Source organism: Neodiprion fabricii, chromosome 3 (assembly GCF_021155785.1).
Source record: "Neodiprion fabricii isolate iyNeoFabr1 chromosome 3, iyNeoFabr1.1, whole genome shotgun sequence".
Lineage (NCBI taxonomy): Eukaryota > Metazoa > Arthropoda > Insecta > Hymenoptera > Diprionidae > Neodiprion > Neodiprion fabricii.
This window is the reverse complement of record NC_060241.1, coordinates 31,847,262-31,869,110: the sequence shown is the minus strand read 5'-3', so window position 1 is coordinate 31,869,110 and position 21,849 is coordinate 31,847,262. Positions and strand designations below refer to the sequence as shown.

Sequence of the window (21,849 nt, the reverse complement as noted above, 5' to 3'; positions counted from 1 at the left end):
ACTTAAAAAATTGGGCCAATTTCTAGAGGTAGTAGCAAAACTTTTGAGTACAATTTTGTGTTACTGAAGTGAATATCTGACCTCTGAGATTAATTCGAGGGAAATTTGTATACGTAACAACCGATAGCAGCCGACAGCTAAGGTCAGTGTGAGAGAATGGTGGTTCGTGGGTGGTTCCAATTGCCTGTGTCAGATGTAGCTACTCTCGTGTCAAAGTGAGTGAGAGAAGACGGAGAAAAAAATACATAATGTTTTCTCTTGCGAGTGGGTCGACGTATATTCCTTATAAATAAATAAGTGATATGGTGAAGAAAAAAAATGTAATAATCGTGATGTCAAATAAATAAAATGAAGGATAAAATGCCACCGTTTCGTAGGAAAAAATCGGGGAAATCGTTTCCGGTGAAAGTCTGCACTTTGGACGCCGAGCTTGAGTTCAATTTGGAGGTTAGCTTCTGGAATCTATTGTTGCAAAACATTGTTCCCAAATTATACGAACAATGTGTTACGTAATGATTCCTATCCTCCCTGTCATTCGAATGTTTTTCATTGTAAAATTCTCCCTTTCTTAGTGGCGAGCCACTGGGAGAGACTTATTTGATTTAGTGTGCCGAACTATTGGTCTCAGAGAGACCTGGTATTTTGGACTTCAGTATGAGGATGCCAAAGGATTTATTTCTTGGCTCAAGTTGGACAAGAAAGGTATCTCCCTCATTCTTTCCTCTATTTATCCTTTTAATTCGCAATTTTATTCAACGCTACCAAAAGAACTGCCTACACACCTACTTCCTGCTATTGAAAGAAAGTGAAGTCTTATTTTTTTTTCAATTTCCTGCCAGCAGGTTTATTATACCTAACACAAGAGACTATGCACTGCAAATTCTGTTATTAGATCCCAAGAGATGATATAAGATGATAACAGTGATTTTAGGAAAATTTGTAATCTTGTTATTTTGTAATTTAAGCAAAGCTCAGTGCTCAATTCCTTGATTGATCTAAACTTATATTAAAGCTATTAGAATTTAGGTGTGTTTACGAATTTTCGAGAAAAGGCTCAATAGTTACATTCTTCTTACACCTGTGTCAAAACCAAGAGCACAAAATATGTTCTGGCATTGCACCAAACTTCCAGAGCAGGTGTAGTTAACATATTTTCGATGAAACTACTGGTAGGAGCCTTTCTCCATAGAACTGTCAATAATTTTTAGTCCATGCAGTTACTATGGGATTTAAGCGTTTTGCTTAGTTATTCTGACTGCGGTTAAATATCTATGCATTTGAATTTTAGTACAAATACAAAACAATCGATCACTCATGCTAATCAATATTATGTCACGTGATAAAAAAAAGATTAACGAAAAAAAAAAAGGTATGGTGGATGTGCAAGTAGGTAATGTTTCTGTGCTTTCTATCCTTCAATTAACACAAGTTAAAAACTTGGCACTTCATCTATGTATAAATTTCTAGTCCAGGACCAAGGAATTTCACAACAACCAACGACGCCGTTTATGTTTCTCGCAAAATTCTACCCTGAAGATGTGGCTGAGGAACTTGTTCAAGAGGTAACGCAACACTTGTTCTTTTTGCAAGTGAAGCAAGCCATTTTGTCTATGGATATTTACTGTCCACCTGAAGCCTCTGTACTACTTGCGTCGTATGCCGTGCAAGCGAAGGTAATCGAAATTTTTATTGTTAACTAGTGTGATTTTTAGTAACGTGTTGTTCACAGTTTATTACTATCTGGTTCGTATATCAGGTTTTCTCACTTTGAGATTGCCTCGCTTACAAAGCACCTTTAAAACTGCTGAAGAAGTCCAGAGTGTAAAAATATTGAGTAAAATCTGTCGAGGAGATGTCAAAATGTATCATCACTATATTGATAATGAATACCTGTGGGTGTTATTATATTAAACCTAGTATGGTGATTACGACGAGGTATCATACCGGCCAGGAATGCTGGCTAGCGAAGATCTTCTGCCACAACGAGTGATTGACCAATATCAAATGACTCCTGAAATGTGGGAAGATAGAATCAAGATTTGGTACGCTGATCACCGTGGAATGTCTCGTGACGAGGCTGAAATGGAATATCTAAAGATTGCCCAAGATCTGGATATGTATGGCGTCAACTATTTTCCTATTAGCGTAAGTATGAAAGATATAATTCATTTAATACTTACCGACGTATTCTCAAAGACAGAAAATATTGTATGTTTGATAAATTGGGCAAGTGCATAACTCTACTTCTTCAAATTCATGGACCATTGGCAAATCAACTACAAAGCGGCATCAGATAAACTCTATAGCCTAAGTCTCTTCAAGCATCCTTCATTCCATCTACATGTTCGATTTGTAGTGATCATAAAAAAAAATTTGACACCTTTTATATGTGGCAAATAACAGCACTTTTCTCTTCATTTTAGAACAAGAAGGAAACGGACTTGTGGCTCGGTGTTACAGCACTTGGGTTGAACATCTATGAGAAGGAGAATAAGCTGGCACCTAAGACAACTTTTACTTGGTCAGAGATCCGGCATATCAGCTTCGATGACAAGAAGTTTGTAATCAAACCTGTAGAGAAGTCGTCACCGAACTTTGTCTTCTTCTCGCAGAAAGTTCGCATGAACAAACTGGTAAAAAAACAGTCACATGTTGGCAGCTGGGTGAAGGGCTTGGTAGCTATAGGGGTCGACGAGCATTGTAGTGAAAAAGCCGCACGGTTCTTATTTGTTAAGATTCTGGACTTGTGCATTGGCAACCACGACCTCTTCATGCGTCGCCGTAAACCAGACTCAATGGAGGTACAGCAAATGAAAGCACAGGCCAAGGAAGAGAAATCTAGGTAAGCATAAGATTATCGAGACTTTTGTATGTACCATTAGCTTTTGCATCATTCCTAAATTAATACTTTTCAGAATTGTATTTCTTAGCACACAATTATTTTTATTTCACATATTAGTTCGTACAATTTGTCATGTACCTGGAAAGCTTATTTTCAGCTCACAAATATAACAACGGTCATTTCTGCATCATAACTCTTGATGTTTTTCAAACTGTGTTCCGTTCTGAATATTTTAACATATACCATAAAGAACTTATTATAATATTCATATATTTTTTTTTTGAAAGAGGAAAATTCGTCTAGTTATTGATCCATGGAGCAGAACCTGTAAATCTCGAACTTGCATTTGCTTGATTCAGTCATTTAACCTTGACCTCAAATACATTTGCAACATTATATTGCGCAGCAGTAATTAGGAAAAAGATAAAAACACATGTGGCATGTATTCAACAAAATATTACAAAAGTATTTGTTTAAGGAATGATCTAATCAGTGCTTCTGCATAACACTTAACACGTGTGTTCTATTCCCTAACAGGTTTTCTAACACAATTGGTATATTGTGTTCTTTGTTTGTACTAATGTTGTCCCAGAGTGTCGTTGTTTTTCATATTGATACGAATTATTTTACATGTAGGAGGCAGATCGAAAGGAACAAACTGGCCCGGGAAAAACAGTTAAGAGAAGCTGCAGAAAGAGAAAAGGCAGCAATGGAACAACGGTTGTTACAGTATCAAGAAGAAATAAGACTTGCCAACGAAGCATTGGTAACATTTTTTTGTGTGTTAAAGATTTGTTAGCCAATTACCTATTCTGTTAACAACAAGTGGTAATGGCAACAGATTACTTGTCTCACCATACTCATTATTACAGAGAAGATCTGAAGAGACAGCAGATCTGTTAGCAGAGAAGAGTCGCGTTGCTGAGGAAGAAGCTATGCTTTTAAGCCAAAAGGCAACGGAAGCAGAACAAGAGATAACTCGTATACGACTTAATAATATGAAAACGGAGGAAGAAAAAGTTCACCTAGAGAGAAAAACTCGTGAAGCTGAGCTTCTTACAGAGAGATTAGTTCAAGAATCGGAACGACGAGCAGCTGAAGCTGAAAAACTGAAAGATGAACTGCTACGTGCTCGAATTGCTGAAAAAGAGGCTAAGGAAAAGTTGCTGGAATTTTTGAGCAGAAATGCTTACAACGCATCTATCACTGTAAGTTTACATTCATTCTATTGAATTTTTTTATAAGATACACTATGCATGCAATAGTTTAATATAGTCTGATCCACTTTCAGCCTTCAAACAGTAGCAAATGGCTGAAAATTTGCACATATTACATTTTCACTACTAGTAAATAACGAATTCTTTTCTATTTACTTTAGCCTGTACCAAATTTATTCCCGTCAACACAAGTATTACCATCTGAACTACAGGCCGATCTTCAGACGTTGCAATTGGACGCAGAACCTCTTCCAGCGGACCTTACGTCTTATGATCTTATTGCCGATGGAGATGTCGATCAATTGTCCCTTGAAATAGAAAAAGAACGGGTGGATTATTGGGAGAAAAGCAAGCATCTTCAAGAACAATTACGTGAATTACGATCTGAAATTGAGGTAATGAAGGTTGGTGAAAAGCAGTGTGAGCTGGACCAGCTACACGAGGAACAGGTGCGACTTGGTGAAAATAAATACAGTACGCTGAAAAAAGTGAAGTCTGGATCTACCAAAGCTCGAGTCGCATTTTTCGAAGAGCTTTAGGTATTTATTTTTTGAAATTACGGTTAAGAAAGATTAGATCATACGATAACCATTTCAATTGAAAAATATTTTTGTACAATAATCAGTGCCTATCTAGCTTAAACATTGCGTAATATCGATGTTTTGCTAACTGTATATACCCTAATTAAGTTGTAGGTATTTTCTACAAATTTTTGACGTTTATTTTGGCCAAAATTTATAGCTTATCATTGTTACAAGAGAATTTCAGTCACGGAGAGCAGACTTAACGACAAGCTCTACAGAGTTATTAATTATATACTTTGATAGAATCTATCAGATAGTTTTAGAAATAGGATGGATACAATTTGATATGGTAGAATTTATCTGCTTGAATTTCCTATTGGAGTTATCACTTTGCGAAGATTTTTTTTCGTAAAACTTTTAATACCTATTACTTATCTGCTTGTGAATAAAGGAACGTATTTATCATCAGACAAATATTCCGATACATAGATCATGCCACAAAGTTCCAATATTTTGTACAAGGTCATTAATTTCCAGGCGCTTGAAGTAAAGTCGTATTCGTAACAATTAGTCGAATCGTTGATTTTCAGATAGAGCGTAATATAAGTATAATTTTGCCTATTAATTATGAGATATACCTTGCAAAAAATCACATAACATTTCAGGCTGTGGCATATGTATTTTTTCGCCAATTTTCGTAATGTTTCCGTAGTTGTTTTGTTCAGTCATTTTTTATTTAGTCAAGTAAAATTAATATTCCCTTCATACATTATTGTTAACGTTGATGAAGACGGTGTAATAGCTTCATAAGTTAACTATAATATGTAAGCCTTTAAGGAATGATCATAGGTATATAGCTCCGAGCACGAAAACGCATTACCATAGAGACATTATGAGTTCGTGTAATAGAATCTTAGGGTAAAAAATGATTCATATATGTTTATATTTCAGTGTTTGCATGGTATTTATTATTCAAAATGCAACGTTGATAGCCTTACTAATAGAAAACAATTCGAATGTGTTTAAAAGGTAAAAAAGGTCGCTAAGGACAAAAACATCTGGTATAAGTAGGGTTACTTCAATTGGACACTTAACAAATGTTTATGCAGAATAATTTAGATTTTAATCTATATAGGTAAGAATGTTTCCTGATGCTGTTTAATCGGGTGAAAAGAACAAATATTTTATCTACCACGTAGACAAGATGTACACGTTATGCCGCCTAGAATAGTTGTATAGTAGTTATGAGTTATGATACTATTACACCTGATTTGAATTAGCACCTTGGATTTGCTTTTATCGCAATATTTTGGAAGTGATTTAAAGGATGTATATATCATTAGTAGTTCCTTCGAAAAGTTGCATGTGCGTGCAGAATGCTTCCTTTTATCAACCCATACAAAACAATAACTGGAGCTTTCCGTAATAATCAGACTACTCGTTCACCTTGTATTTAAAGGCTCTCATGAGACTCAAGTGGTGCTTTGTTCTCACAACCAAACAGACTAATAAGAAAATGTCTGATAATTGGAGACGTCGAAAAACTCTAAAATATAAGTTATTTTTACACAGTCCAATTATTGTGTGTAAAAAAACTTGACTCGTCTGTCGTGAAAATCTGCTACCATGTCAATAATAGTAATAAATATTGCCACATTATATTGATTATTTGATTAATAGACTTTTTACAATCTCTTCAATTTACTCAACCAGTGGACCGTAAAATTCATCAGTTTATCATTTTCGGCAATCAATTATTAGCGTATAGAACAACAGTACGGTTCAGATCAAACTGGCAATAAATATTTTCATTGATGTTCCTCGCGAACGCTACGGTGATATAATTTTTAATAAAATTGATTGATTCTTAGTTTTAACGTATCAGTAAAAAATGATGTTTTGAAATTGTCAAATTGTTTGTAATAGTTTTTTTGTCAATCTTACGTTTAGGGAATTACGTCCCTCTCAATATGAACTTGTCGCAGCGATATTTTCATATTTTATCGGCAAATTGCTACATTCGTCAGGCTATCAGCAAATTTCTGGTGCCATGCTAGTCTTAACAAAAATGTATTTAATTTGCATCAAAACCGCATCACGTTTTATCCACTATTATACAATTTGATCATTATAATGTAAACATACGTTTTCATGAGTAGATACAGGTGTACATAAGGATTTATCTTGAAATAATTAGAGCAATTTTACATAATATAGCAATATAATGTCATAAATAAAATTTAATTCCAATTTAACAATGCTCTCGTTCTGCTCGTGACGTGGTTTATAAACCGAGATACGATTTATTGTGATTTTATTCCAGTGATATTTGAGTATTCAACGCAGCTTCTTTTTTGCAAGAATAAAAAAATACATTTGTCAATATGTAGCAACACCTGTAACACTCGTGTAAATGATTAATAAACGAACTGAATATGATATAGCAGAAGTGTAGAAAGGTACTTGATCTATTACTTTAGTCCAGTCAAAATGTTCCTGAAATCGACGTTCCGAGGTAGAGCGCTGAATTTTTGGGGTAGGCTGTGTTTGACGATCACAATAGATGTTACAAAGTAGGAGGGTTGCAGCACTCGGGGGTCCGAAAAAAAAAATTGTAAATGGTGAAAAAATATATTTTTAGTTTATAACTTGAAAACTAAATACAAAATTGGAAAAAGTTTCACATGAAAGTTGTAGAGCATTAAATTGTATGTGAAAAATGTCATCACATTCTTCCCTCATCTTCAATAGATCCGCCTTCAGAAGTATGCGAAATGTGGGGGTTGAAAGAAACCTTAAAAAAATCGTATATAATCCCAAATTTGACATATTATATATTCAATTTTATTTTTTAAACGTCGAAAAAATCCATTCTACAGTCTCCGACAGATATTTTGTAATTTCAACCTTTTCCCGTTTTTCATAACAATTTTAATTATTAAATCAATGGTTTGCCTCAATTCGCGGAGTGCTCAATTTTTTATATTATTTTACATTATTATTTTTTATATGATTACTTTCCTACGAAAAGGTACCCTATGACTTTTTTAACTTCCCGTTTCTCTGTTTTCAGAGATAAAAGGAAGTTATTGTAATCAGGCCGAAAATGAAAAGTCGAGTTTTCACTAGATCTCGACGTTTCGAGATCTAGAGAATCACCTCCAACTATTTTCGTATGGACGATGTGTGTGTGGTCAATGTTTTCATTCGACGATATTTTGAGACCGTGTAATCGGATTTCAATGATTTTCGTCTCTATCGACGCGGCTTTTCCAAATTTAGAACTGATCATATTTTCGCTTTGATCGGTGCAGTTACTTTTTGAGTTATGTAATAACAAAATTCCAAAAAAAAAACAAAAAGATATCCTGAGAACGAATGAATAGATTTTAATGAAAATTGGTACTTCATAGCTTGTGGGTCGCTATTCACGAGCCTAAAGTCAGATTTACAAAATTTAAATTTGGCGTATTCAATATGCTGGAAAAAACTACAAACATTTGGATTTTTATAAAAATTGGTACTCGAAGGTTTCTTGGGTGTCTCGTCCCGAATTTGAGGTCAGATTTGCGAAACCCAAAATGGGGAATATGTTGGAATATTTTTTGTTAAACATTCGAATTTTGGTAAAAATTACTAGTCGGAGGTCTTTGGTTCACCGATAACTAATCTGAAGTTAGATTTCCAAAATTGTAATGTACGATGTAATATGGGATCTGAGGTCTCAGTAGCGTAAATCGTTAATCACGAATTTGAATTTACAGTTCGAATTTCGAATGTGATGTTATTATTTTTTTTTTTTTTTTGTGAATTTGGAACCATGATGGGACCTGCAGTATAGAAACGGGAAATTCGAGGGCTGGTTTATAGCCACCCTAAACCGCTTGTTTTGCCTGCATTCCTTTTATGAGCTATGATTACTTACTTTTATTGCCGCGTTCAACGTGCTTCCTCGCATGCTTAAAATGCAGATCAATTCTTCGTATGATAAAAATCATTTGGCCGAAATAAAATGAGATGAAAATCTTTTTAAATGTTGTACGTGAATTGATACTATACCGAAATTCGTTTCTGACGTTTCGAATTAAAAAAAAAAAGCATTCAAACTAATATGAGAAATTATAGTATAATTGTTTTTGTAGAACTCAAAGTTCTCGAAAGCTCTATCACAGCATCAGACTGATATTGATATCATCGAGCATTTCTTTCTACATTTTTTTCTCCCATCTCAAAACCTTGAGAGTAGACAAATTTCACATTTGTATTGTACTGGACGGGTGAAGTAGAAAAATAAATTTCTGAAATATTATAAATCTCAATAATTTCAATAGAAGATTGTTCATGTGCTCTACAACTTCCCTTTGAAATTTTTTTCAATTTTATGTTCAGATTTTAAGTTATAAGCTAAAAATGTTTTTCCACTCTTTTTAATTTTTTTTCGGTACCCCAAGTGCTGCAACCCTGATACTTCGGAACATATTGTTTTGTGATTGTCAAACACGGCTTACCCCAAAAAATCAGCTTTCTAGTTCGGAAGGCCGATTTCAGAAACATTTTGACTGGACTAATTTTGTACGTTTACTTTCTTTAAATCATACAAAAAATTTCAACGTTAATTCTATGTGCAAATGTGACTGTAAAAAAACAAGTCGAAGTTTCATACTAGCGTGTAAGGTGTCACGAATCGGCATAATTGAATAATTACTCTAATGTTGTAAACGATTTAATTATATAAATAATATTACATTATCACATATAGGTCTATTATGCATGTGCATATAGTTTTACAAAATACAATATTGGCGTCCGTACTGCATCATTGATTGCAACGGTAATGCAGCTGTTATAAGAATGTCCCTATGTAGATTATAATGTTAATATTAACAAATAATAAATTTAGTTTATATTTTATAACAGGCATGTATTGATTCCATTCATGAGCTTATTAGTAACCATGATTTTGTAGCGAATAAACCCCATAGTAAAAGTAAAACCGAACGCAGTTATCCCGCAGCTCCTGTAGTCATGCTAATCATACGATTTGAACTTAGCTACGAGGGTTTCAACGACTACCAGCAAGACAAGGTAAAATATTACTATATTCAAATTCAATAACATTTGTGTACGGAAACTGGAGGCAAACTTCAATCGACGAATGTTGAATAAATTATAATAGAATAACTGATATGCGATATGAAACATTCTCGGGTTCGCACAAAACGAAAATGAAAATACAATTTGCAAATGATGCGAAGAACGAAGCGAGATCTTCTATCTGGTATTGATAATTAGTGAAAATTGATTTCTGTGGTAGGATCACACGTTCCGTGCCCTGACGTCCTTGAGATAAATTCTCAGCGCGCATTGCAGAGAATTCTGGGCCATTCACTGCCAACTACAGCGGGAGTCTTGCGTTCTGAAAAGGTTCCGAACCAACGTTTCTTGAACGGACGACTTCCGCCCAGTTTAGTGAAATTTGTTATATTCAAAATGGCAGCCACACGGAGGCTGCAGAAGGTAATTTGACATTTTTCAACAATTTCATTCCATAGTACTTATATATGATTAGAATTAATGATTATAACCTGAAAAGACACATAGGACGGGAACGTAACGTTGTGTTGGAGTAATTTTTTATTTCCCGTTGACAAATGTCAAAAATTTTTGAGTGACCAATTTAGCATTTACAATTTTTCTTATCAGCGGGAAACGTTATGAATTGATTAATTATTGAATCCGACAATCATTCGAAGTTTTTCAAATTATTATTCTTAATTAAGTTTACCTGCGTTATGAATCATTCTTACTAGGATTACCACTTAAGTGTTTCGTTTTTTTCCTTTACCACCATTGTCACGTTTTAACTGTTCTTTTTTTTCGCAGGAACTAAGTGACTTGAGGGCGTCAGCCATGAAAAATTTTACCAACATCCAAGTCGACGAAGCTAATATTCTTACTTGGCAAGGTCTTATCTTACCGGTATGTTATATTTGTAATTAGTTTCAAACATAACCTAACTTACCTGCTCCAAATCCGCTCTGTATGCTTCTGTGTATTCACGTAGAGGTATTCATGCATATATGTATATATACACATGTATAAGTATGTGCATGTTTCTATGAACTTTCCAGATTCACCTTACATGCATGCATGATTCATCAGTGGTATTTGTGTATTTGAACAAGCACAAGTATGCTCCGATATTATAGGATTAAATGAAGGTCGTAATTGTGTCATCATTTTAAGATCAAAATATCAGTTTATTAGGAGGCTTCATTGAATTGTACTTCCTTTACATGCATGAGGAATTCCTTGATGATTATTCATATACATCAACCAATGATCGTTGAACTGGTAACAGACCTCACACTCGATTCAAAACATATACCAATCTGTTTTTGTTTAGTATTGAAGTTGAATTAAAGCACCAATGAAGTAATGGGTTCGTTTTATTAAAATTTGGTTAAAAACTTTGTGTGAAGCAAATCAGTTCCCTGAAATTTGAGAACTTAAGCAAGAACTGAAATTTTTCATGTAGTAGTAGGTACAAGTTACTGCCAATAGTAAATTTTGCTTGTGTTTTGATTCAGTTGTAATTGTTTACACGACCAAAGAAACAAAAAAAAATATGAAATCTAATTTTTTCATGAACTGTAATATATTTCATCCCAAATAAAAAATTTTATGTCAAACTGCTAATAAAATCACTTGTAAGATGATCAAAAATATTGTACTTTTTACAGACATTTGTTGAAATTCAAATATTTCTTCCCGATGAATTGCTGAAATTGAATGCCCGTTAATATGAATTTCACTCTAGTAATTTGAAATTTTAACCATGTCGATGAACTTGTTACACTTACATAAGAATCTTGAATTTTACGTTGTTTTTGGGAAACCAATGTGAGAACAAAATTGGAAGAAAATGCTTTGATGCAATTGAAAATGTATCAGTATTTTATAGTTTTTAAACAATGTTAATTATAACTATTCTAGTTGTCAGATGATTAAATTTAATCTACCAATAAAATTTCAGGATGATCCTCCGTACAACAAAGGTGCCTTCCGTATCGAAATAAATTTTCCAGCAGAATATCCATTTAAACCACCAAGAATAAACTTCAAAACAAAAATATACCACCCCAACATTGATGAAAAGGGTCAGGTGTGTTTGGCAATCATCAGTGCTGAAAATTGGAAGCCTGCCACAAAAACCGATCAAGGTAAAGTGGTTGTAATATTCAACAGTAATAGTTATCTCAATATTCTTGATCAACAATCATGTTCCACGAATCGAATTATCAGTATTCTTGTAAAAATCAATTGTTTACATTATTCATACGTTCACCTTTAATTAAGAAAGTCATTCCGGCATATTTTTATTTATTCATTTTTAATAACATATTTCTTGATGATGTTAGTAACCACTTTAAAATGTCTGATACAACAAATAGCCCAAGAAAATGAATAACCGACATAACTTTTTCGACACTTTTTTGTTATACCTTTCATCTCTAGTGATTCAAGCATTGATCGCATTGGTAAATGATCCTGAACCTGAGCATCCACTGAGAGCAGATTTAGCAGAAGAATTTTTGAAAGATAGAAGAAAGTTTTTCAAGAATGCAGAGGAGTTTACAAAAAAACATGCAGAGAAGAGGCGAGAATCGGCTTCAGCAGAATAACATCGATTAGCCTAACTCACCGAGATGCCTGTTTGTCCGCCCGCCTCATGACCTAATTGGTACCCTGACTTGACTCAGAGAAAACCAGGATGTTGCTAGCTTCAGGGCTGAAATCCCATCGTACAGTATTGGTTAATTGATTTAAAAGAGAATCAGAGTAAAAGAAGAAAAATTGAAGAAAAAGAAATGAAAATCATAATAATTATTCATAAGATGGAGAACTTTTAATAATATTATAAATTATAATAATAAATATTGTATATCATTCAATAGAAGCCATCGAGGGCGGTTTTGGTAGCCATTGATGTCAATACCCGATTTTCCGTTATTGTTACTAATTAATAATAGGGATCAAATGATCGCGACAATACAATGGTAAGACCACTTTCAAGAAGAAGCCTTTTGGAAACGTACACTGACATCGTATCACACATAATTGATAGTTCGTTACTATTTTTATTTTTTACTCACGAGCTTGTGGTCGGGAATAGTGTGTATTATACAAGACTTGAACAGCTGTGTATTATGAGTAACTTTGTGCCAAATTTGTCAAGAATGTGCTTTCAGAGCTGTTTGATTGGTTATCAGTCAGAGAAATGATTCGATATCTAGAGAAGTAAGCGCATTGGTCCTTTACTTTCTAATTTAAAGTTGCAGTTAATTGGCTTGAGGTTGCAATAGGGCTATGCTCAAACGCCATTTGGTGAGAGGTTGAAGAGAGCACTTGTTGCTTATTTATCAAAGATTGGAAATCTGTTTCAGTTTTCATCGAATGCTATATTTTCATTTATTGTCTCGACTTCTATTTGCAACTACGTGGAGTAAATAGTATGATGACAAAATAAATGAATCTATGAAATGTTTCAGAACCAAATGATGTGATTGTCTAAATAATTGAGAGCAAAAATGATTGAAAATGCATATGACAATTTGTTACGTAACAGAGAATGAATTTCACCACATAAAAGCCTCATGAATCATTTCAAGCAGTAATTGTTCCCAAGAATCATTCTACTCCAAAGGTCATGCATGATTCTGTATTCTCTCCAATTCTGCAGGATAACATATTTCTGAGTGATTGACTTTAATCTCTTGACTCAAAATTGATAAATCATAACAGTTTTTAGGCTGATTAGTTGGGGAAAAATTTTATTCACGGCCCAAAACTGGATGAAAAACCTTTTTGTAAGTCTTTCGCATTATTCTTTCTTATCAATAACACTGATGTATTCTCAAGAATTCGATCGAATGCTTGGTAAGCACATGGTGCCGCTTTGCGGCATTTACACCGGAGTTGAATCATTTTACTGAATAATAGTGAAACTAATTCATAGAGGTCGGTTTATGCAGCTTCACCCCTGTGGTACTTGTGACTACTTCTGTATCTTAATTTGATATTTGAAATAAGTATCCATTATGGATGAATAGGTTAATGTCTCAGATTTGTTGCAGACAAAGTCTTTAGTTCAATTTATGTAGGAAATTCAACGAATCTTTACATTTTAGTCCATCTGTACGAAGAAAACTAATTTATGTAGTTGCATTTACCGTATTCGTTTGCATAATAATTTCAGTAGCTAACAAAATAGCCCTTAATGATGTACAAAAATAAGGAAAACAAGAAGTTAAATAATAGAGCTGTATCTATGTGCATCTTCACTGCGAGGCAGGATCATACATCCAGCGATCTATGAGCCAGGCTTAATTTAATTACTGCTACGCTAGTCAGCTATAACGAGGGTAACTTTCTTTTGCTTCTTCAAGAACAAGGAGGAAAAATTTTGTTATGTTTCCTAAAAACATCCAATTATCGAACTATGAAAATAGAACGATATAGGTATAAATGATAAAATCATTGTGTTTTGAGCATTGGGTAAAAAAATATTTATTCATTTTACTGTAAAAGATCATATTTACATTCTGAGTTCTCTTTGGATTTTTTTCTTAAAATTATATAGCTTTCTATAATGTCACTCTTGTATTGTTTATACTTAATAGTTTATACCAAATGGGAGTTGCAAAAATCATTGAAGATATTACGTTTTTTTTTTTAGATCTAAGGAATGTAAAAATAAACTTTTAAACAAAACCTAACTTTTGTCAATTATTTATGTATAAAATCTGGCTATTAGGTTTTACGGTAAAGACCTTCCTCACACAGGATTATTACTATACAGGAATCATTTTGCGTCCCTGTGACACAGAGTTACATTTATAATCGAGGATCCAAAGAAATGAACACAAGTGTCGTATGTGTAATTATGAGTCCATACATGACTTCGATAGTAATCTTTTCAGTTTATTTACAGCAAAAATCACTTGATTTTAATATTTTTATTTTATGCGCAGTGAATCAATCAATTATTAGATATGAATAAAATATCTTGCGTTATATCAGGAGATTCAATTTAGTGTCGAGTTAAATTACGTAATCTAGTGGGACAAATAAAACATACATTGAAGGAGAAACTATAAATCGTACAATTTCATAAATTAGCACACGTAGTTAAAAATCGTCATTTAGATTTCTGAAATATTTAGTTTACAAATTGAAAAATACGAATAAATAGGAATACACTTCATGACACAGCAACAGATAGAAACGACGTCAAAATACCTCTTACCTCTAAAAATAAATTCGAAAGTAAAGCTGCACTACTTCACCATAAAACATATTACAAAACAAGTTACGATAAAGCAACAATTCAACAAGTAAATGTTTGAGCTAGCACTTTACAATGGATAGAAGTTCTCTCCACTGAAAATCGGCACAGCCGTTTTGCAATGTAATCAAATCTTTGATCCTAATTTGATCAAATAATTTTTTAAATGGGACAAACTGTTTCAGTGTTATGATATCGCCAACGATAATTAATTTGTGCTTGGCTCTTGTGATAGCAACGGTGAGTCTCCGATAATCATCTAGGATATTGAACTCCTGTAAATAGAAATTTTTTTTGTAATACAAAAATATGTTCGCCAGATTTCAACTCAAACTACTGTGTATGGTACCAACTTTTTCTGCATCAACAGACCGAACGTAATTGGACCTAGTTCCAGAATACAAAATGAGCTCTTTATCGCGCCCCTGATATTGATCAACAGTGTTTACTTCCACATCTTGCTCAATAATATCTCTGAGAAGGTTTACTTGTTCTCTGTATGGTGCTATCACACCAATTTGTCCAGCAACAACGCCTGCCTGTGTAGGTAATAGTGAAAAGATCGTTAGATGTATGATCAATGGAGACCTCTATAACGTGATATCAAGCGCTCAGGGAAAACTTAAGAAGCTTTGAGATCCAAAAGAGCAAAACTGTTTACTTTTATTTCTGATATTGACTTATAAATTATCATGTTGAAAGTTTCACCTGCATAAGGATGGTTACAAGGTGTAAAATAACTGCAGCTTCGCATAAATTTGAGCATTTTCGTTCTCGGTAATTATCATTTTCGGGGCTTATGTCATCTTTGAAAATGTTATGTGTGTCACCGGTATGAAGTACAACAACAGAGTCGTCCAAATCAGTTGATAGAGCACTTTTTACCCAGTTCTTGGATGAATTTAGTACCTGATTACGAATAAACACACAAAAATCGTTCATACATGCTGTAATTACAAGTTAGATCGTTTGTTTTTATTTGAATACCAATAATTCATTGACCCAAATTGCAAGCTTTTGTACAGGATATTTCTGTTACCAAACATAGTTTTTTCTGCAATTTATTACTTAACATGCTGTTAAGCCAATAAGCATCTGTAAGTGGATTGATTTTCGTGTAGATGTATTAAGAAGAAACCTCATACATACTGATTTGTCAGGAATATGTAAAGTTGCAGTGCCAATATCATCTGCGCCAATAGTCAATTGGCCTTTGTATGTAATTTGGTTGGCCACAGACATAATTCTTTGATTCATCCTGTATTGCAACGTGAGCGTGACGGTATTGTTTTCATTATCCAATCTTTCGAACAGAGATTGATCCATTCCGAGTTTCCTGGGAAATATTACAATGTATTTATTTGAAGACAGACTTTGTGAACCATCTCCTCTTAGCCTTCATACTCCCATTTGAAAATCTGACGTTAAATTAATCTCTCAAGAGTATTCATTCGATAATGCATACCTAGCTTCATTACTTTTTACTACTGGCGGCAACTGATCAGGATCTCCAATGAGAACGAATTTTGATGAGCTGTAAAGGGGCCGGAGAAGCGATGATTGCAGTACTTGTGTACTTTCATCCACCAGACAGACGTCAAAAATTCGTCTTCCCAAAAGAGGATGGTTAGCTCCAAGGCATGTAACACATACCACATTCTATAACAAAAAATGAATTTACACTAGTTTAAGTATGTGAAGTTTTAATTTAATGGGAAATAGGTACCTCAGATTTGCAATGCATAGAAACGTTTTGGATTTTTTCCAAGAACATAGAAGTGCACACTATGAATTTGCTTGAATTGTCTTCAGAAAGTTTTGACTTATTTTGGCTTTGTTGAATATTCTATTACATATATTTGATACGTTTATACTCCTAGATTTAAAAATTTATCCGTTCTTGATATATAACAAAGTTGAACAATTTCAGTTCTAGTGCGCATACTTTACTGTTGTATGCTGTGTCCAAGCTTTCTGGTGTACGACATTCCTGCGTTAGCATTGCTTCGCTTTTGGACAACAATTTAGGATTAATTCTGTTTGTTGATCCCAATCGTACAAAATCCACATTAGTCTCAATTAATTTCAACAAAACATTGTCTACTGCAGAGTGAGTATGAGCAGTAAGTAGTACAGATTTTCCCATTTTGACTAGTAACTCAATTATAGCAACCAGTGTTTGAGTTTTTCCTGTGCCTGGCATGCCTTTTATTAGCAAGTACTCATTTGCTGCGACAACCTTCAGAACTGCTCTTTGTTGCATTTTATTCAATGGTTTTAAAACTTGTGCAGCTACTACTGCTACTGAGCGGTCTAGTTTCTTCAAAAACGTTGCAGGCGCCCTGAGACAATCACGTAAAATGCAAAGGAAACAAAAATTACAACATTGTTAATTTGTACTGTCATTGCTCTGTTCAAAATGAAAGTAGTTGAAAGAGAAAAAAATTATTAGGAGACCTTTCTATAACAATCTTCCGCATTCTCTCAGTGACTGCATTGTCATCCAATAAGTAGCCAATGTTTGAAAGATTTGCTATCAACATACTTTGTGAAACATAAGGATCAATATGAAACACATCTTTCGGTTTCTTTTCCACAAGATTTCTGTAAGTTTTTTTTTCAATTTAGGACATATATAATGCAATAGGTTTATGGGATTAGAGCTTTGCTCAAAACATACGAACCGTTCAAGTAGTACCGTTATGGTATCTTTAGATAACTCAATCACAGTACCAGCACAAACATTAATTTTAGTATCAGTACTAATAATGACATATTCCATTGTATTAAATCCAAACTTTGTCAAATCGCTTGTGACCTTGAAATCACCAGAGTTGACACGGGTAAACGTATGGCGAAAACGATTGCATTCTATAAATACTTTGCCAATTATTTTCAGATTGGATATGCATTTTCCATTTTTCTCTCTGAAAAAAGAGCACATGGTTTAGATGAGTTTAATATTAAGAACAAATTCGAATTAATTTTTTTTGGTGCTATGTTCAATACCTTTGAGTTGGTGGAATTGTCCATAAATTCCGCAAAGGCTGGTTTTGGACTTCATCAGCTTCGTTGATCTGGAGCATTTTCACCCATTTCTTCACATATTTGATATGTTCAGGCTTTAAATAATTATCCAATTCCCTTATAATTGAAGTAAGCGGATGTCGGTCAGTAGGTTGAAAACTTTTGTCGTTCTTAAGGTATGCGCAGCACAAAGCACTGTAGGGGCAGTTTTGACAAGCTCGATGGTTGATAGGTTCTGGTAATTCCATAGAATCTTCGTTGGATTCTTCTCCGACTCCAGAGTCAACTGGTTTCATTAATTTTGGGGTACGTGTCAGATAATATGCCAGATTATTCCTCAGCAGAATTAGATCTCTTTGTTCAGGATGACTCACTTTGATTTCACGCATGATGTTATCCCTGTTGTAAATGCCGTCATGAAATTGATTGGAAGGATAAAGTTTAGCATTTATTTGCATACTTTGCAAATGTATAATGCCGATTTTTATCGTTGTGTATGCCCATATTATGAAATACAATCAGACTTCTCAGTATAAATCATACAGCTGATGTAGGTTTCTTTCTTACCTAAGATATAACAGGAGACCAGCTTCGACATCCTGTCCTGTGACCGTCATCATCATTGTGTAAAGAATTACCTGGCCTCTGTGTTCTAGTGAGAAACTGGGACGACCAGTTTTCAATTCGAGTGGCATAGTTCTCGGTTTCAAATTCACATTAACTTCAACCGTGACATCAACTTTTCCTTTAACACCTAGTTGCGGAACCCACAAGCTCTCTTCAATGTCACGAATGACATTGATTTTTCCATTGAAATTCTCATCAGCATGTTTGGATTTTTCACCTAGTTGAATGAGCAAAGCTTCATTTTAGATTTATTGAATTTCATGACATAGAGATTTTATTCTAGAGATTTATCAATTTTGTTAAATATCAGAAAAATGTCAGTTACAACAATAATGAAGATATCTATATTACCTTTGATATATCGCTCGGTGAAATGGAATATTTTTGGCACAAACGGTAACATTTCTTTTTCACAAGTTTCCATAGCCATTCCAGCAGAATATAACATACTTGCAGTATTATGTGATTTTATTAGATCTTTTAACAATTTGGTGATACCTGGTTTGGTGTAGATTTTTTCTTTTAGTACCTGGTACATACATACAATATTCATCTCAGTGTTAAATAAACTTTACCTTTTGACATGACCTTTCTAGCAACACGGCTGACTTTCTATACATGAAAGCTATAGTTTAGAAAAAAGTCTTTCTGCTTAGACGTTTATACATCTTTATTATCAATTATTAATTGTGTCTAAGATTGAAAAGTATCAACTGTGGCCAAAACTGATAGTGATTTTAATATCTATTGTTCAAGCAGAATGGCAACCATGGAGATTATAGAAACCAAGAAAAAGTTAGAGTCTTCAATGTACAAAAAAAACAGCCAATCAAAAACAATCATACCTTTTGAAACAATTCATGGACTAGACTTCCAATAACCATAACAGAGGCACCTTGTTTACAATCTGTGACAGACTCGATTCCTTTAAATCGATCACTCAGAATGCCTCGTCTAGCACAAAACAAAGCTCCTACAACAGAAGTTCCAGATACTAAGAAATCTGGTTGTTCCACAACAAAACCACTTGTATTGTCAACAACCCAATCATTTAATTGTTTTTTCGCTTGAATGTTGACAATGTCACCTGTTTGAAGTCGAGTATCTTTCCTGGAAAAAGAAATTGTAACTAGTGCATGCTCACAATTAGTTATGAGAACATGAGAAAGAATGAAGATCATAAAATGCAGTGCTGCTGATTTTTCTCATAAGACTATTTAATAACACCCTGTCTGACTTTTACTCTGCAATTCTTGTTTTAATAATAGCAGTATGTCCATGTCTATAGAGTTGAATAATTTGTTCTTAATTTTATTGTAAACTACAATGTACGATGTGACTGTACAAGCAATTCACGTACCAAAAACCTCTTAATGTTACAGCTACTGGAATTTGAGATTCAACATGTATAACATTGACGATAAGATTCTGGAATTGGTCTCTGGTGGTATTAGATACTTGACAACGTTGTAGAGTACTGAGATCTACTTTGACCTCTGGATCTGCATTCCAATCTTCGCTAAAAAAATCACTGAAATCATCAGTTACGGCGTTAGCATTGAGCATTTTCTCCGAATCATAGTCCGATTTGAATGATTCATCAAATGTATCGAACAGAAAATCATCATCAATGCTGAAAGTTTCTTTTGTAGGTTTTTTAGGATCTAGTTTGATGTCTTTCTTGTCTTTCTCCTCTACTTTAATTATTTTCAGTATCTTTTCAGTGTTTTTAAAATCCAAACTGCTAGAATATTTCCCGTCTTCTTTCTCAGTTTGGTTTTGAGTAAACTGGTTGCCAGAGACTTTCTGAAAATCACATTCAATTCTTCTTTGGCTACTTTTGAAAATCTGTTCCTCTGCGCCAAACTCACTGTTCAATAGCTCTTGAGGAATACCACTCTCTCCCTTGATTCGATAATTAACATTTTCAGATTCTGTATTCAAAGATGAAAATTTTTCAATAGTACATGTTAAATCTGTGATGACTTTCGAACTACGTTTGCTAGGTTTCATTTCTGAACTAGTTGCCTTGGGTGAATATTTTTGTTTTAACACATCGCAACAGGATATCTTGCCTTTTTTTTGAGGCGAATCACTCATTAAAGTTTCCTCCCCAAAATCCGGCCATGTACTGCTGGTCATTTCGAACGAATTTTCTTTCAATGAAGAATCATCATCTTCTTCCATTACCAGAACTGGATTCTTTTCGCAGTTTATACTTTCCGTAGATGTTTTGGACCTACAACTTTGTACTCCAAATACTTTCTTGCTGTAATGTTCAGTCGAAACCCCCTTAGCTTCATTGTTTACAAGATGTTTTTTCAATTGCCTGGCGTTGTTGCACTTCATGGTGATATCACTGATATGAGTAGTATATTTTTTTTTTGAGTTTGATTCATTGTCGTTGACATCGCTGCTACCTGGGCTATGTTTACGTTTCTTGCAGAGTTCTATATCAGTCGAAGATTTAGCTTCACTGCAAACATTCAGGGACTCATTAGGTGCCGACTTTTCAGGAGAGCTAGAACTCTTTGACTTTGTACTGAAGAAAAATGATGAAAGCGTTGCTTGATGTTTACCAGGCGTTTTTGAAGTAGTCTGAAATTATAGATTAAAAAAAAAAGAATTTCAATAAATACCATAAATAATTCTGTGTATGGTAACATATTATATTGCATAACTCAGTACACTCATGTAATTAATTAACCTTTTTTCGTGTTACGCTGGAAGACGTGTTCATCGCGCTTGTCAATTGTGAGACAAAATAAAGGAAGATTAGGTTTATAACTCTTAGGTTTTAAAATAATTTTCGGATATCTAAATTATATTTCCATTTTTTCAGTAAAAATTCCGCGAGAATGTCTATCATCTGAACACTCTCCGTGTCGATTCGCGCCAAAAAACGGTAAACCCATGATTTCAATTTTCAACCCTCAATCGCTGTGACGTCTACGCGACGAGAATCAAGGTGATTGGTATTAGGGCGGGTTTGATGGGCAGCAAAATACTGCCGCAGTATTTTGCTGCCGAGCTCTCGGCCAATAGGAATGCACATAAAGCAGAGAAGCGCTACCTGGTGCATGCCGAATGCGAATTACGTATTTTATTGGCATTCCTATTGGTCAAGAACTAGGCAGCAAACTACTGCGGAAGCATTTTGTTGCCCATACAAATCCAGACCTAGCGTTCTCATTGCAACTGATGTATGATGCAACATATACATGTAATTCGAATTTCACGATCAGATGGTACAACATTTTGTGT

At 34.2% G+C, this 21,849-nt stretch overlaps 3 protein-coding genes across 5 annotated transcripts; 2 read left to right on the top strand and 1 right to left on the bottom strand.

The window, feature by feature from the left end:
- Positions 1 to 187: 187 nt before the first annotated feature.
- Positions 188 to 7,026, top strand: LOC124178456 (merlin). 2 transcript variants are annotated; one of them, XM_046561808.1, is made up of 9 exons: positions 188 to 447; positions 573 to 702; positions 1,468 to 1,673; positions 1,918 to 2,145; positions 2,424 to 2,633; positions 2,736 to 2,842; positions 3,479 to 3,608; positions 3,715 to 4,050; positions 4,221 to 7,026. In XM_046561808.1, the coding sequence occupies exons 1-9, from the start codon at positions 349 to 351 to the stop codon at positions 4,596 to 4,598; spliced, it is 1,824 nt and encodes a 607-aa protein (XP_046417764.1). In that variant the 5' UTR covers positions 188 to 348; the 3' UTR covers positions 4,599 to 7,026. The 2 variants fall into 2 exon arrangements, with proteins under 2 accessions (XP_046417764.1, XP_046417763.1); XM_046561807.1 differs by having other exon boundaries at positions 2,424 to 2,842.
- A 2,916-nt stretch (positions 7,027 to 9,942) lies between these two features.
- On the top strand, positions 9,943 to 12,586 carry LOC124178459 (ubiquitin-conjugating enzyme E2 L3). The gene is made up of 4 exons (XM_046561811.1): positions 9,943 to 10,100; positions 10,467 to 10,562; positions 11,620 to 11,806; positions 12,102 to 12,586. Exons 1-4 carry the CDS (start codon positions 10,074 to 10,076, stop codon positions 12,266 to 12,268), a joined length of 477 nt encoding a protein of 158 aa, XP_046417767.1. The 5' UTR covers positions 9,943 to 10,073; the 3' UTR covers positions 12,269 to 12,586.
- Positions 12,587 to 14,252: 1,666 nt separating this feature from the next.
- Positions 14,253 to 21,534, bottom strand: LOC124178451 (DNA replication ATP-dependent helicase/nuclease DNA2). 2 transcript variants are annotated; one of them, XM_046561800.1, is made up of 15 exons: positions 21,293 to 21,534; positions 20,661 to 21,183; positions 19,946 to 20,519; positions 19,431 to 19,695; positions 18,937 to 19,114; positions 18,526 to 18,802; positions 17,941 to 18,357; positions 17,616 to 17,858; positions 17,389 to 17,535; positions 16,877 to 17,273; positions 16,397 to 16,590; positions 16,081 to 16,267; positions 15,640 to 15,840; positions 15,285 to 15,470; positions 14,253 to 15,206 (listed from the first exon to the last, which is right to left on the bottom strand). In XM_046561800.1, the coding sequence occupies exons 1-15, from the start codon at positions 21,323 to 21,325 to the stop codon at positions 14,994 to 14,996; spliced, it is 4,035 nt and encodes a 1,344-aa protein (XP_046417756.1). In that variant the 5' UTR covers positions 21,326 to 21,534; the 3' UTR covers positions 14,253 to 14,993. The 2 variants fall into 2 exon arrangements, with proteins under 2 accessions (XP_046417756.1, XP_046417755.1); XM_046561799.1 differs by having other exon boundaries at positions 19,946 to 21,183.
- Between the last annotated feature and the right edge of the window lie 315 nt (positions 21,535 to 21,849).